A 16,293-nucleotide genomic window follows, 5' to 3' on the forward strand; every position below is an offset into this window, starting at 1 on the left:
ATGATTCAATTTCTCCAACCTCCTAGGGAAGCTGAGGGGAGCAGAGACAAGCTGTCCTGGCCAATCTTTTTCCAAACCACAGGTTCATGAACAAAATAAATGTTTTTCTTTTAAGCCACAAAACTCTGGGTAATTGTTAGAAAAATAAGTTTTAAAAAGAGACAACAGGAAACAAAACTTATGTAGCAGAAAAGAGTCTCCTTTAAATTAGGATCTAATAAATGTTGAGATTAATTTATTGATGACAAACATTATTGAGAAGCAGCAGATAACCAGGAGAGAGATGTAGCTTCTGATGAGGAACTTTTCCTAAAACCCCCTTCAATGATGAACTCTGATAATAAGACAAGGGTGTCTCCTTACAATTTCCCCTCAAGTTAGGAAATAAGACTGCAAAGCAAGAAGACATATGATTTGAAAAACAACTGGAAATACTTGGTTATATAACCAAAATCAGACATTTACCTGATTTCAATTAATGAAAATTCTAAAAGAAGAAGCTTTGAGTATTTATTAATCAATCTAGTATTCGATTTTCATTTTCCTTTTTCTCAATGAGGAAATAAGGAGGAAATTATGGAATGACTTTTACTCTTCACAGAAGTAAAATAAACACAGCATACTTTGAGTGTTAAGACATCAAATGCAATTTCTCCTTTACCTTACTTCACGTTTGTTTGTATGGAGAAGTTAAGACCATCCCATCTCTATATTAGACCACAATGCTTCTCTATAGCACACAACTTGGCTCTGAAATTTTGAAATTCAAAATACTAATCTACTATTTGTCTCTGATAAATTGCCTGAATATTACCTGATTTTTAAATGCTGCACTCCTAAAACTTTTTCTTGGAATGAGTTAAACTTTTTATTCCAAGAATCCTGTACTGAGCTAAAAAGCAGAGCTGGGCATCTCTGTTTCAGTAAAAGGAGGTCAATACAGAAACTGTGGTTTCTGAGAATGCAAGATCTGCACCAAGAAAAGGATTAGCCACAGTGTTACACAAGAGAACAAGCTGCCAGTGGAAACAGGATCTGCGAACTGAAAGACGATGACTTCACTTGATTTCCACTGAGGAAAGCTGGCAGCTCAGACTTAAACTCCTCCTTCCTGGATGGTAAACATCTATGGATGATTCTACAAATTATAATGAGTTAGTAAAACATAAGGCACTCAATAGTAGGCTATTTCAGCAGATCCTGTGACCAAAATTTACTGAAAATGAAACTATAGAGGGAGGCACTGGATAAGAGACTAAAGGTTTAAATGGAGAAAAAAAGAAATAGTGTGTCTCGTAAGCCTGACTTGCCGTCATGTCTCAGAGTAAGTACGGTATAAGCTGGCCACAGACTCCTCTGAGACACAAAAGGTGAAGTTAAAGATATTCTACTACATTTAATTTTTATTATGACACAAGACAACTGGTAATATGCAACATGATTGAAAAAAGTTTCTCAGTAAATTCAACTTGGTCCTGGTATAAGAATAGACATAAACTAAGAATTGATAATCTAAAAATAAACCTGCGCATTTACAGTCAATTGATTTTATACAAGGTTAACAAAAAAAAAAACAGAATGGGAAAAGAATAGTCTTTTCAATAAATGATATTGGAACAACTGGGTATCCATGTGCAAAAAAAAATTATAAAGTTGGACTCTCACCTAATAACATATTTAAAAATTAACTCAAAATAAAACAGTTAACTGTAACAGCTAAAACTATAAAACTCTCAGAAGAAAACATTGGTATAAATCTTTGTGACTGCATTTGGCAGTGTTTTCTTAGCTATGACTCCAAAGGAAAAATGGATTCAATGAACTTCAAAATTGAAAACTGCTGTGCCTGAGAAGACAGTATGAAGAAGTGAAAAGGTAAGACATTGAGTAGAAGAAAGTATTTGAAAAGCGTCTATCTGATAAGGGACTTACATATATAGGATATGTAGAGAATCCTTGCCATTCATAAATAACAAGATAACCCAATTTAAAAAATGGGCAAAGAATTTGAATAGCTATTTCTGCAAAGAAGATATAAAGATGGATAATAAGCACATTAATAGATGCTTAATGTAATTAGTCATTAGGAAAATGTAAATCAAAACCACCTTGTGGTATCACTTCACACAACAGGATCAAATCTTTGTTCAACAAAAAAGAGAAAATAAGTGTTAGGAAAAATGTAAAGAAATTAAAGCCCTTATCCAATGCTGCTGGGGATGTAAAGTGGTGCAGCCACTTTGGAAAACAAACTGGCAGCTCCTCAAAAGGTTAAGCATGAAGTTACCATATGACCCAGAAATTCCAGTCATAAGTATATACTTCAGAAAAAGAAAAACATATGCAAGCACAAAAACTCATACATAAATGTTTACAGCAGCATTATTATTATATATATTTTTTGAGACGGAGTCTTGTTCTGTAGCCCAGGCTGGAGTGCACTGGCGTGATCTCAGCTCACTGCAACCTCTGCCTCCTGGGTCCGGGTTCAAGCAATTCTCCTGCCTCAGTCTCCTGAGTAGCTGGGATTACAGGCACGCACCACCATGCCCAGCTAATTTTTGTATTTTTAGTAGAGACAGGGCTTCACCATGTTGGCCAGGATGCTCTTGAACTCCTGACTTCGTGATCCATCTGCCTCAGCCTCCCAAAATGCTGGGATTACAGGTGTGAGCCAACACACCTGGCCTACAGCAGCATTATTAATAAGAGTCAAAAAGTGGAAAGAACCCAAAGGTCCATCACCTCATGAATGGTTACATAAAATGCTTGATGCATCCATACAACAGAATATTACTCAGCAATAAGAAGAAATTAAGTACTGATACTGATAGAAGCAGGAGACAGCAAAATGCCTAGGCAGATATGGAAGGGTCCCCGGAGAATCTCCAGGCCTACAAGTGTCTACACCAGATAAAACACCTGGTGCAGATAAGGGAACCTGCACAGGGGCCTGCCTGGACATGCCAGCAGCAGACTGGAGGCCCACATGCACTGGGGGGTTGGGGTGGAGCCACCAAGAATTCACGCCTCATGCAGAGGAGGAGCCTGACCTCTTCAGCTCATGTGTGCTGGTCCTGGTATTCAATTGTGAGGTGGAAATCTGTTTGCAGGACCCCTCTCTTTGCTGAGAGCTTCCCTTTCACTTCATAAATTCTGTCCTTCTCACCCTTCAATGTGTCCACATGGCTAATTTTTCCTGGTCATGAGAGAAGAACCCAGATTTAGCTGAACTAAGGAGAGAAAGCCCTGCATCAACACCTGCTACAGCACAGATGCAGCATGAAAAATTATGCTAAGTGAAATAAGCCAGTCCCAGTAGACCACTTGCTTTTTATTTCAAAGGCTTATAGGCAAATCTATACAAAGAAGGTGGGTGGTTCCCTAGGGCTGAGGGAGGAAGGGAAAACTAGTGAAGATGGCTAAATGATGTGGGGTTTGTTTTTAGGGTGATGAAAGTGTTCTAAAATTGATTGTAATGATGATTACATAACTCTCTGAAAATACTAAAATTCAATGACTTGTATATTTTAAATGAGTGAATTGCATGGTATGTTAATTACTTCTCAATAAACTTGTTACACCCCAAAATTTATTTGGTACTAGTGATCTGGAGACATGGGCTGCTTGGTTTCAGATCACTGGCCAGGGTTCAAGACATAAGAGAATCAACAACATGTCTTTTGTATAGAAAAATATATACATATATATATTTTAAAGTATCCTTTTTATTAGTATCAAGTCTGTAAAATTAAATGAAAAATCTTTCACTGCTTAAAGCACTGAGAGATTTATATTGAGGAGCAAGACCTTGTATTCTTTTGCCCCAATTTCTATCTAAAGGGTCTGGGAATCACACCCTTCAAACAATCAGATCTCATCAGATGGGTTTGATTAACTCTTACAATGTGGCTTCCTTTCTAACCTGATTCTGGTACAGCATCACAGAGAGAAGAAGCTGAAAAAAATCAAAGTATTTTACCCCCAAATATATATTTTTTGACATATTTTGAAATGGCTGTTGCAGGGCCAAGAGATTCAAATGGCCGTACAAAGCTGTCTTCTGTGGGGGAATTTGCATCTGTAAGAAGTCTTCATTAATGTAGCCCAATCTCTCCCCTTCTAGGTCCCTAGAAGGTCTCCCCTTCCCAGATAGAGGGAAGATTAACTAAGATCCTGATGCATTTAAAGTCTGAAAAGATATATTTACCCTCTATTTTCTCTGAGGGCTGCCAGCTAGGAGGCTTCATCTACATAATAAGAATCTTAACCTCCATAATGACCTTGTCTTAATTAAGGCCTTCCTTTATACTTATTTCCAGTTTTAGACAACAGATTTTCTTTATCAATTGTCACCTAAAGAATCCTTAAAACCCACCTATGGCTTGTTAGCCCTTCCTTTTTGATGTCCCACTTTTAGGCTCAGCCAATGTATGCCTTCCTCATATTGATTTATGATTTTCCCTACAACTCTGTCTGCTGGAAATGTACAAAACCAAACTGTAATGTGACTGTCTCATGAAACATTCTCAAGAGCTCTTGAGATTGGGTAATCCAGGGTCACAGTCACCATACTGGCTCAGAATCAACCTCCTTAAACGTATTTTGGCTGAATTTGTGTTTATCTATCATTAATATTTCTCCAAATTACATAATTTTAATCCCCAAACTGATTTAAAATTACCTTATATTTAAATATAAATTATTGTATTATAAAGATACATGTATTTGTATGTTCATTGCAGCACTATTCACAATAGCAAAGACATGGAATCAACCCAGATGTCCATCAATGATAGACAGGATAAAAAAATATGGTGTATATGCATCATGGAATACTATGGAGTCATACAAATGAATGAGATCATGCTTTTTGCAGGGACATGGATGAACTCGAAGCTGTTATCCTCAGCAAACTAACGCAGGAACAAAAAACCAAACACTGCATCTTCTCACTTGTAAGTGGGAGCTGAATGATGAGAACACATGGACTCGGGGAGGGGAACAACAAACACTGGGGCTTGTTGGGGTCACGAGGGAGAGCATCAAGATTAATAGCTAATGCCTATGGGGCTTAATACCTAGGTGATGGATTGATAGGTGCAGCAAACCATCATGGCACACATTTACCTATGTAACAAACCTGCACCTCTCGCACGTGTAATCTAGACCTTAAGATAAAATAATAATTTTTTTAAATTACCTTCTGTTTTAGCTTCTTAAACAGAATATCCATTTTCAGTTGATCTGTATTTAAGTCTCCATAGCAACTGAAGTCTTCATTTCCAAATGCATTTAACATATTTATTGTCATTTCTAGACATTTCTTATATCTGCAGAAATGTAAGAACGAGTAAGTCAAGTATTTTTAAGAGTAAATATTTAATAATTGTTTAAACAGATATTATGTTATGGCATATCAAAGAAACAAATCTATAAACTATGATCCTCTCAGTTTCAACTGAACATAGTTTGAAAGCATTCTATATGAAATTATAATCTTAGATAAATAATATGGAGAACAATTTTATGGTATATATAGCAGGTAAAGTGATAATAGCCATACAGTTTTGTTTTTTTTTTTTTTTTGAGATGGAACTTCACTCTTGTTGCTCAGGCTGAAGTGTGATGGCATGATCACAGCTCACTGCAACTTCTGCTTCCTGGGTTCAGGTGATTCTCCTGTCTCAGCCTCCCAAGTAGCTGGGATTACAGGCATGTGCCACCATGCCTGGCTAATTTTGTATTTTCAGTAGAGATGGGGTTCACCATGTTGGTCAGGCTGGTTTTGAACTCCTGACCTCAAATGATCTACCTGCCTTGGCCTCCCAAATTGCTGGGATTACAGGCATGAGCCACCACACCTGGCCTAACCATACAGTTTTTTATAAATAAACTATTCATATCCATTTTGGTAAGCTAAGATGAAATAACGTATTAGTAAATATAAGGCATAACTGAGAGATGAGTAACCAAGATTTAAAAAAAGTAAAACACACATATGTTTGAAAAAGACACAAAAATACATTTTGATATCCGTTGACCACAGTCTATAAGAAGAAAAAAAAGTACACACAAAAAGCACAAGGACATTGTTCAATGTAGAAAAAGAGAAGAAAACATCTTTAATGTCTGAATTGAGGAGAAAAAGAAAACAGGCAGTTTTAGAAAAAAGGAAAGGTGGAGAGAGATATGTGATGATTTAAAGACTTTGAAGAAGAGATCTAGAGATCTTTACTGACATAATGTCAACAAAATGAAAGATACAAAACCATGTAGAGAAAGACAATGACAGAAAAATGTTGATTAGAATCAGAAAACCAACTTAAGTGCTCAGTAAATACACAGAAAAGCAGCTGTGCTCAGGGCTTCAAAGACACATTCCATTTTTTTTTTTTTAATCTGTGATCAAAACATGAATGCTCATTTTACTCTTTTTCTTTAGGTTATACTTTTTTATATATAAAATTTATTTCTGTAAAACAGAAGTTTAATAAGATGTATACTTCATGTATACAATGGAGGTACCCATGTAAAATGAGTAAATTTCCATGATATGTTTTATATCTAAAAGAAAAACAAAGAAGCAGAAACAAAATACAAGCTATATATCAAGATAAATTTTGATGTTAAAGAAGGACACAAATAGGTCTTTAAAAAATTTGAATGCAGCAGAGAAGAATATTACAAAAGGAAGAAAAGATGACCAAATACAGCAAAAATATCTTCAGAAATAAAAATTCAAACTAGATAATGAAGAGTGCACTTGACATTACATGTCCAAAGCGTTGCCATTATTGTTTTCAAAACCATTAAAGAATACGTTGCTAAGCGCAGTGGCTCATGCCGACTTTGGGAGGCTGAGGCATGTGGATCATGAGGTCAGGAGTTCGAGACCAGCCTGAACAACATAGTGAAACTGCATCTCTACTAAAAATACAAAAATTAGCCAGGCAGGGTGGTGCACACCTGTAATCACAGCTACTCAGGAGGCTGAGGCAAGAGAATCACCTGAACTCAGGTGGTGGAGGTTGCAGTGAGCCAAGATCGCGTCATTGCACTCCAGCCTGGGTGACAGAGCCAGACTCTGTCTCAAAAGATAAATAAATAAATAAATAAATAAATAAATAAATAAATAAATAAAAATAAGTGTAATGTTTTGGCATTCAAAAAAATTTCAGATTGTATTGTAAGTTTCTTTTTTCACATATTTTTAACATAAATTTTTTCATCCCAACCTCTCCCCAGCAGCTCAGCTGACTCCCACCCCATTTCTCCCCTTCCATTGGACTCTATGACACATGGTCTCATCCAGAGATCTATTTTTCATCACTTATTGTGTTTTTATACTGAAATTTGATTTTTTAAATAATTCCAACAAAAAAGTCCAAGGGTCATGGACTCCCGCTCACATGCCTATAAAGTTGTGTTGTGAGTTTCTGAAATACATTTTAAAATAGAATTCATTTAATTATGAAAATGAAGACATAAAATGAATTTGTATCAAGGTTTTAGTCAAGTAAAGTTAGAGTTAAATCAATTACTACATAGTTAAAATGTTCTACAACATGAAAACCATACCCAGTTGCCTCTTCTTCTAATGCATGATTTTTCTTTCTTATTTGATCCACATTATAGTCCAGTGATGATATTAATTCAAAAACTTTTCTGAATTCTTCACGTTTTTCTCCAGGCTTGAAAAAAAAGTGTTTAAAAATATTTTTGTAAAATCTAGAGACCCTCTTCTATCTTAAAAATATTATTTCTCATAAGTTGATGAATAATATATATTTAGGCAGTTGTATAAAGTGCATTTTACAATGCCAGTAACGACAGATTTCAAAACTAGTCATTTTCTTAAAACAGCTAAAAAAGATTCACACTTTCATCATTATCTTTTCTGAAATTTAAACTGCCAAAAATGTTTGTTAAAAATGAGAGTTTTTACACATAAAGTACTAAGGGTTAGTAAGATAAATTAAGAGTAGTTATATTTACATTTTAGTTTTTAAAGATGCTCTAGAAACATTGTCATTAATAGTTTAAGATATTCCAAGTTAAATTACATCTTATTAAGATGATTTTTAGAAAACTCTTATCTAGTTCCCATTACATTTTTGATCCTCATCTATCTTCAGGCTGAGCTAAATACTGTCATTCTCTGTAAGTATTCACCTGTAGGTTTCAGTTTTTCCCTGTCTCTTAACCATTTCTCTTTAAACAAAGTTTATTTTTTCTATAATAAACAAATAATAACTTTTGTCTACTTTTTGTGGCTTTTCTATCATCCTGTTTCTCCCCTTCCATTGGACTCTATGACACAGGGTCTCATCCAGAGATCTATTTTTCATCATTTGTTGTGTTTTTGTACTGAAACTTGAGATAAACCAGTGCAAGGCTCTTTAGAGCAAAACCTAGAAAACAGACATCTGGGTTGCTTGGCAAAGGTCATGTGTAATCCTAAGTTATGAACCTGTCACAATTTAATTAATTGTTCTGCCTCTGTATCCGTGCTTTCACACCACTGTAACTGTAAGCCTGCTTCAAGCTAGCCCATCCCATTTTTGAAGTGTGTATAAAAGTCAAATGCTGTCTTTGTTCTGGGCCCAGTTTGTCAGATGTTGAGTCTGCTGAGTCTGAGTACACTCGATAAAAATATCCTCCTGTATACACCCCAAGGTCTGTCTCTGGTCCTCCTGATTCTGCAACAGCATGATCTCCACTCACTGCAACCTCCACCTTCTGGGTTCAAGCAATTATCCTGTCTCAGCCTCCCAAATGGCTGGGATTACAGGTGCCCACCACCTCTCCCAGCTAATTGTTTGTATTTTTAGTAGAGATGGTGTTTCACGATGTTGGCCACACTGATATTGAACTCCTTACCACATGATCTGCCTACCTCGGCCTCCCAAAGTGCTGGAATTACAGGCGTGAGCCACCATGCCCAGCTGCTACTCCTCTTTTTAAATTCTCTCAGAACTCCCAAAATCTCAAAACATTAACCCGGATTCCCTAATATAAATTTCCAGCTCTGACCTTTTAACTGAGGCCTCTTCCCTCTAGTACACATATTATAGACAATATTCTCAACCACACACTTATACATTGCTACCTGGTGTAGATTACTTTTGTAGATAGTGAATCTTGTCTATTTTATGTTGATTCTTATGGATGTTACTTTGAGTACAGTGTTATTTTCTAATCTTGAAGGGGGGCTGTCTCACCCTTAGGATATTCACCAGTATACTTTGTCCTTTCTTTCTTTCTTTCTTTCTTTCTTTCTTTCTTTTTCTTTCTTTCTTTCTTTCTTTCTTTCTTTCTTTCTTTTTCTTTCTTTCTTTCTTTCTTTCTTTCTTTTTTCTTTCTTTCTTTCTTTCTTTCTTTCTTTCTTTCTTTCTTTCTTTCTTTCTTTCTTTCTTTCTTCTTTCTTTCTTTCTTTCTTTCTTTCTTTCTTTCTTTCTTTCTTTCTTTCTTTCTTTCTTTCTTTCTTTCTTTCTTTCTCTCTCTCTCTCTCTCTCCTCTCTCTCTCTTTCTTCTTTTTTGGACCAGTATATTTTGTCCGTTTTTTCTTTTTTCTTTTTTTTTTTTGAGATGGAGTCACACTGTGTCATCCAGGCTAGAGTGCAGTGGTGCCACGTCGGCTCACTGCAACTTCCACCTCCTGGGTTCAAGTGATTCTCCTGCCTCAGCCTCCCAAGTAGCTGGGGCTACAGTTGCACACCACCAGCTAATTTTTGTATTTTTAGTAGAGACAGGGTTTCGCCATGTTGGCCAGGCTCTTCTTGTACTTCTGACCTCAGGTAATCCACCCACCTCAGCCTCCCAAAGTGTTGGAATTACAGATGTGAGCCACGGCACTCAGCCCTTTTTTTCTTTTATAATGAAAACTTTCCCATGAGAAACAGATTAGCAATTGTTTGCCTTTGTTTTCTTTTAAAGAATTTCCTTTTCCATAGAGATATGGCATGATGAACATCTTGTTCTAAAGTTTCTTTTGGGGGACACTCAACTATATCATTGGGAAGCTCCAGTCAAGTAGAGATCTCCCTTCTTCCTAATTGAGATTCTTCATCTCAGAATGGTGTCCACCAAATGTCTTAATCCAGGTAGTCTCCTGCTTAGGAATTCATGAAATAAGAACCTTCTGGAGAAGTTAGAGGCTATTGATTGAGATGGTTTAAAGCTGCCCCTTATTATATGTTTTACTCCCAAGGCAGACATCAAAGTGGCTAATAATTCTATGCTTGATGTCTAACTCAATTATATGGGAATCTATACAGAACATTTTATTTATGAGACAGAGTCTCGCTCTGTTACCCAGGCTGGAGTGCAGTGGCTTGATCACCGCTCACTGCAGCCTTGATATTCCAAGCTCAAGCGACCCTCCTACCACAGCCTCCAATGTAGCTGGGATTACAGGCATGCACCACCATGCCTCAGCTGTTTAATTTTTTTTTTTTCATAGAGTCAGGGTCTCACTTATATTGCTCTGGCTGGTCTCAAATTCCTGGGCTCAAGCACTGTTCTTGCCTCAGCTTCCCCAAGTGCTAGAATTACTGGCATGAGCCACCTCACCAACCAGGTGTTCCATGGAATGGTTTGAGAGGCAGTTCTACACAGAAGCCAGAAGGGCTGGGTCTGAATCCCAGATCTACCAGATACTAGCTGTGTGACCTTGAGCAAATTAATTTTCTGTGTCTCTGGTTCTTTATCTATGAAATGGAGAGAATAATACCATCTACTTCACTGGGATGTTGGGAAGATTAAACCAGGGACTGACATGAAGCACTTAGAAGAGTACGTGGTGCATGGTGAGCTACAGATAAGATTTGCTTAGAAGCACTTAGAAGAGTACATGTATATAGTGAACTACAGACAATATTTGCTATTAGCATGATAATTTTTACTGTTTTTTATCTCTTGACCATTGTATGTGTTAGGCAGGTGGCATTTCAATGAAAGTGGTCTCCTATAGATGCACTGAATCATTCTTCACACCACTGAAAGTGGCAGCAAATGGGGAGTGTATAATTTATAGCTTACTCTTCTCTCTGTGTGACTCAGTGGGCAACAGTCATGTATGTACTACAATGTAAACAGCACCTCCTGGATTGAGTAGTACATAACCTACATGACCAGCAGAGACAGGCTGAGCCACGGAGCTGAAAATCCTGGACTCTATTGCTAAATCAAGTCTTCTGAATCAATTCCCTCCCAGCAGCTGTTGCTGTGGCACTGGCTTCATTAGTACTCTGCTGAGCGCTAGGATTAAGGAGCTGTGCTATCCTTCATCAGACAAGCTGCAGCCAGAACTGTTCAGCTGACAAACTGGCAACCATCCAGAAATACAGTTTTGGCTACATAGTGAAGGAAGGCAAATTTAGATTCTTTTTTCATGCTGAGAAAAACATGAGCATTTGATTGAACAATTCTCCTCTATTAGACTAATTGGTTTTAATTTCACATTTAATTGCTAAAAATACACTTAGAATAAAAGATTTACTGTGTTAATGTCTCAAAGAAGAAATAATTGGTATGGTATATTTTGTTCTATGCTGAAAGCTGCCAAGCTAAAATATTTTCAATTTATACAAGAATAGGAGACATTCATGTCATATATTATTTTCCCTTTAAGCAAATTTATGTTAAGACAAAATTATCTTCCATTAAAAATTAAAAGCCATGTCAAATTAAGGGCTAAGTTGTTCTGCAGACTGGGCAACAAGTGCTGAGACGTAAGGTCAGTGAGAGTCAGAACAGTCAGAGAAAGCTTCATGAAGAGGAAATTGCCTTCCAGTTCTGAATGAATGAGGCTAGATGAGCAGGAACAGAGAAGGCAGGAAGGACAGCATGGGCAAAACTGGTGCTGACATCTGCCCAATTAACTCTGAGAATAGAGTCCAATGGCAGGGAAATAAAAACATATGTCCATACGATAACCTGTAAATGAATGTTTGCAACAGCTGTTTTCATAATAGCCAAAAAGTGGAAACAACCTAAAGGTCCATCAGCTGATGAACGAATGGAAAACTGGTGTAGCCATGAAATAGACTATTATTTGACAATAAGAAGGAATAAACTACTGATATGTGCTACAACATGGCACAAAAATTCTAAAAACATTCTGCTAAGTGAAAGAGCCAGTCAGAAAGGACTTCATATTGTATGACTCAATGTATATAAAATATGCAGACCATGCAAATCTATGGAGACAAAAGTGGATGGTGGTTGCCTACAATTGGGGTAGGTGGAGAGACATCGAGTGGTGTTGCAGTCATGGCTAAGAGATGTAGGGTTGCTTTTCAGAGTGGTGAAAATATTCTAGCATTGAATGTGCTGATGACCACACAATGCTGTGAATGTACTAACGGACACTAAGTCGTACATTTTAAATGGTTGAACTGTCTGACATGTGAATTCTCTCTCAGTGAAACTGTTTTTAAAATCTCATGGTAGGATGAAGATAATTTTCTGAGCTCTCCATTTTGGATGTACATACACTATCAGATCTGAATATTTCTACACCATTACAGTATATTTTAAATGAAAGGAAGATGAAGGCAATGCCTAACTTTTCAAGTAGTTTGTAAATTAACCTAAAATGTGTGCAGTTCAAAGAACAGTATGACAGCCTTTCAGTACAAGTTAACCTAGAATCCATGAAATGTATAGGCACAGCTTCTGTGTCCATTCACAAAAGTGAAGAAATAAGACAACTTTCTGGAATATTCCATTAAACATTCTCTTCTGACTTAATCTGGCTTGCCTCGCCAAGGCAATAAGGAAATTATCTAAAAATACTGCTTAACAGGAAAAAAGTCAATTTTCTGTGAGGAATGATGTATCATTCTCAACTTTCCGAAGAGTAGGTATTATAAGAGAAAACATATGCAACTATTTTTCAAAATGGCAGAACAAGAGCCAGAGTTGAAGAAGTATGTACATTATAAAGATAATAAAATGGTAATGATCAATTATAATGAAAATACAACATCAAGCTGTCCACTGAAATTAGTATCCTAAAACACTTTATATTATTCAACCAGCTACAGATTAACTGTCTACATGTTAAATTCCATACATACTTGACTTTCTACTTGAAATAATTTCTTCTTTGAAGCCCGTGTCTCATCCAAATTAATATGACAACGTGATCTACCTTCCAGTGGAGACTCTGACATAGAAAATTTTTTAAGGTGATTGGCCAGTTCTTCTTGAAGTTGTCTCACAATCACCTGACAAAAAATTTTTGTTACCAATTTTATAAAGTGCCTTATTAAATTGTTAATAATATTTAACTCTAGCATACATCCTTTGAAAATTATTAGCACACACACAGATTCACTTTCTTTTCCTCATATGTACACTTTCTTCTTTATTACTGAATTCAGTGAGGGACACAGAAGGTGCTATCTTCCTGCCAAATCGGTATTCTCCTACGTGACAGATGGATTCAGCCTGCTATTCATTCAGCTTAGACCCTCAACTCAACCTGAGTTCCTCACATATTCAGTCGCCTGTTGAAATCCTTCCAACAGATTCCTATCTCAGAATAAAAGTAAAATTCCAACGGCCTTCAAGGCCCTGGGTAACAAGGCCTCTACCTCCCTCCCCGACCTCAGCTCCTACAACTCTGTCCCGTACTCACTTCAATCCCACTCTCCGTGAACTCTGCCACCCCTCATTAGGGTGAAAATGGGGAGTCAATGTCAAACTCATAAATCACAGACAGCTACAAGTATCTTTGTACTGGAAAGAATTCTATCCAAATAGTAGTCATTGAGACTTAAAATGTAAATTATGAGCTAATTATTCATAAAAATATTCACAGTAAATTATAAATACCTACCAGTGGGAACATTACATCAAATATTTTTTGCTAAAATTTACCACATTTATCCCAAATTGTGATTTTATAACAAGTAGAAGTCTTTAAAATACTAAGTGGTCAGAAAAATACATAATGTGAGACTGACATATTTTCAGACTTAAGTCACATTGGTATGAATCAAAACAAAGTTATACCAACTAAAATACATAAAAGAGAGAGCCACTGAAGGAAAAGCATCACAAGACACAGCAACACACTTCAGTTCATCTGGAAAATCTAGAATTAAGTGTCAAAGCGGCTCACTTAATTCAATCTTAATTTCAAAATACACATTTCAGGTACAAGCATTTCCACTTACCCGCTTCATTATGGTCTTAAAATGCAGCAACATAAAGATGTTACATTTATTATTTCAGTAGTATAAGACTACATACCTTATCAACACTGCTCTGCATCTACTAAAATCTCATAGGTGACATAACGTCTTTACTCAAAGGAAAGCATCTGTCAGCTCTACCTTTTATCTCCTGGAAACAAAGTATGTTTCCAAGCTGATACAGTAAACACTTCTTTGGTTTACTAAAACAGCTTTGTTGAAATATGATTTTTATTAAAACAGTTTTGTTGAAATATGATTTATAGAATTTATCTGTTTTAACAAACAGTTCAAAGATTTTTAGTAAATTTACTGTGTCGTGCAACCATCTCTACAATCCAACTTTAGAATATTTTCATCACTCCAGGACAATCCCTAATGCCCATTAGCAGTCAAGACCCACTTCTAGCCCCAGGCCTACACAAACGTTCATCTTCTTTCTGTCATGTATTTCCTGGATGATTCATGTAAATGGAATTATACAGAATGGTAAACACATTTTCATCTATTTATTTTCATATTGAACTAGGTTCAACATATAGCCAGAATGAAATGTTTAAATATTCTTTCCAGAAGGTTATAGGTTTCCTCATACTTACTTCTCCTTCGGCTTCTTCTTTTTCATACGGAAACAGTTTTTCTTTTAAATAATTACATTCATTCATTAATTCCTTATTTTTTTCTTCTGGAAGAAGAGCTTCGTTTCCATTCTCAAGACAGTCTCCTTGGATATTAGTGACTATCTCTTTATTATTGCCTTCCTTATGAGCAGCCTCCAGTTGTCGTTCAAGCAAGGGATTTTCAAGTTCTTGTTGATGTATTCTCTCCTCTAAAGAGTTCTGCTTTCCAATGGATTGACTCTCTTTAGCTTCCTCATTTGGATGCATCTGCTTCATTTCCTTTATTCGATGCTGCAGTTGCTTTAGGTCCACCTGTACACTTTCTAAAGCCAATGTCTTTTCCCTGAGAGCATCTCTTGTCTCACAGAGCTTACCTTTTAAGGTATTGAACTTCACCCGAGCTTTACGGAGCTGTTCAGTAAGGAACTCATTCTTATCTGTTAGTTGAGAAATATTAGAACCCATTTTTTCATGTCTAGAAACATCATCTGCTCTCCATAAAACTAGTTCTAGGTTTCTTCTTTCCAAAATTTCATTGTACTTATTAATAGCAGTGGCCAGGCTAGAATGGAGGGATTCAACTTCAGCTTCTAGTCTTTCTTTGTTGGGTTTTTCCTTCTCCAATTTTGAATTCAGCCTTGCATTCTCAGCTTTCAGATCATTAAGCTGTTGCGAATACTGGGCCACTTTTTTTGTTATCATTTCTTCATTGAGTCTTATACTCTTTTCAAAGTTAACATTTATTTCTGTAATACTTTCAATTTCCTGAATATATTTCTTTTCCTTTCTGAGACTGTCATTTTTTATTGCATAGAATTCCTGTTTGAACATAACAATGTTTCTCTTCAACATATAATTTCCATACATCGCATCCTTCTTTTTTCCATAACTTTGAGAATCCTAAATAAAACAAAACAAATTTATAGTTAGCACTCAATAAAATAACATATGATGGTTATTTCTGAAGTGAAAGAACAACCTGTACATTCATGCGATTAAAAGTTACTGTAAGTGGATATCCAACTGGAGAAAAAGTTGAAGTAAAACCTTGAACCTTAGAGAACATACATTTCATAAAGTTCAAAAATTTATTTGAAGTCAATGAATCCATAAAATACACACACACACACACACACACACACACACCACACACTCTAGAGAATTTTTAGGAATATCAGAATTGGAAAAGCCTTTCTCTGAATTACAACAAACTCAAAGCATAAAGTTGTTAAAAAATTTGACTAAATTAAAATCTTGGAAAAAGGAAATTGCATTTATACTCTAATATCTAACCCAGACACCACCCTATAGTAAGAGCTTTACCTCCGCATCTATTTGGACAGATAAAATCTCTCAAAGTTTTAAAAGTTTTGTTTCCCTGATCATATTCTATTGTAATTTGACTCAACATTTTTTAGTCAGTTGTAAGAATTACATTTACTAAATCACAAATCTAGACATTGTAC

General features: G+C 36.2%; 1 protein-coding gene across 1 annotated transcript in view; it reads right to left on the minus strand.

Moving 5' to 3' along the window:
* The window catches only part of ANKRD18B (ankyrin repeat domain 18B), a 51,423-nt gene that overhangs the window by 11,851 nt on the left and 23,279 nt on the right, over positions 1-16,293 (minus strand). The window contains 4 exon segments of the mRNA XM_054519738.2: positions 5,204-5,333; positions 7,582-7,694; positions 13,086-13,235; positions 14,807-15,727. Of these exon segments, the coding sequence (XP_054375713.2) occupies positions 5,204-5,333; positions 7,582-7,694; positions 13,086-13,235; positions 14,807-15,727 (1,314 nt within the window).

This window comes from Pongo abelii, chromosome 13 (genome assembly GCF_028885655.2).
Source record: "Pongo abelii isolate AG06213 chromosome 13, NHGRI_mPonAbe1-v2.0_pri, whole genome shotgun sequence".
Lineage (NCBI taxonomy): Eukaryota > Metazoa > Chordata > Mammalia > Primates > Hominidae > Pongo > Pongo abelii.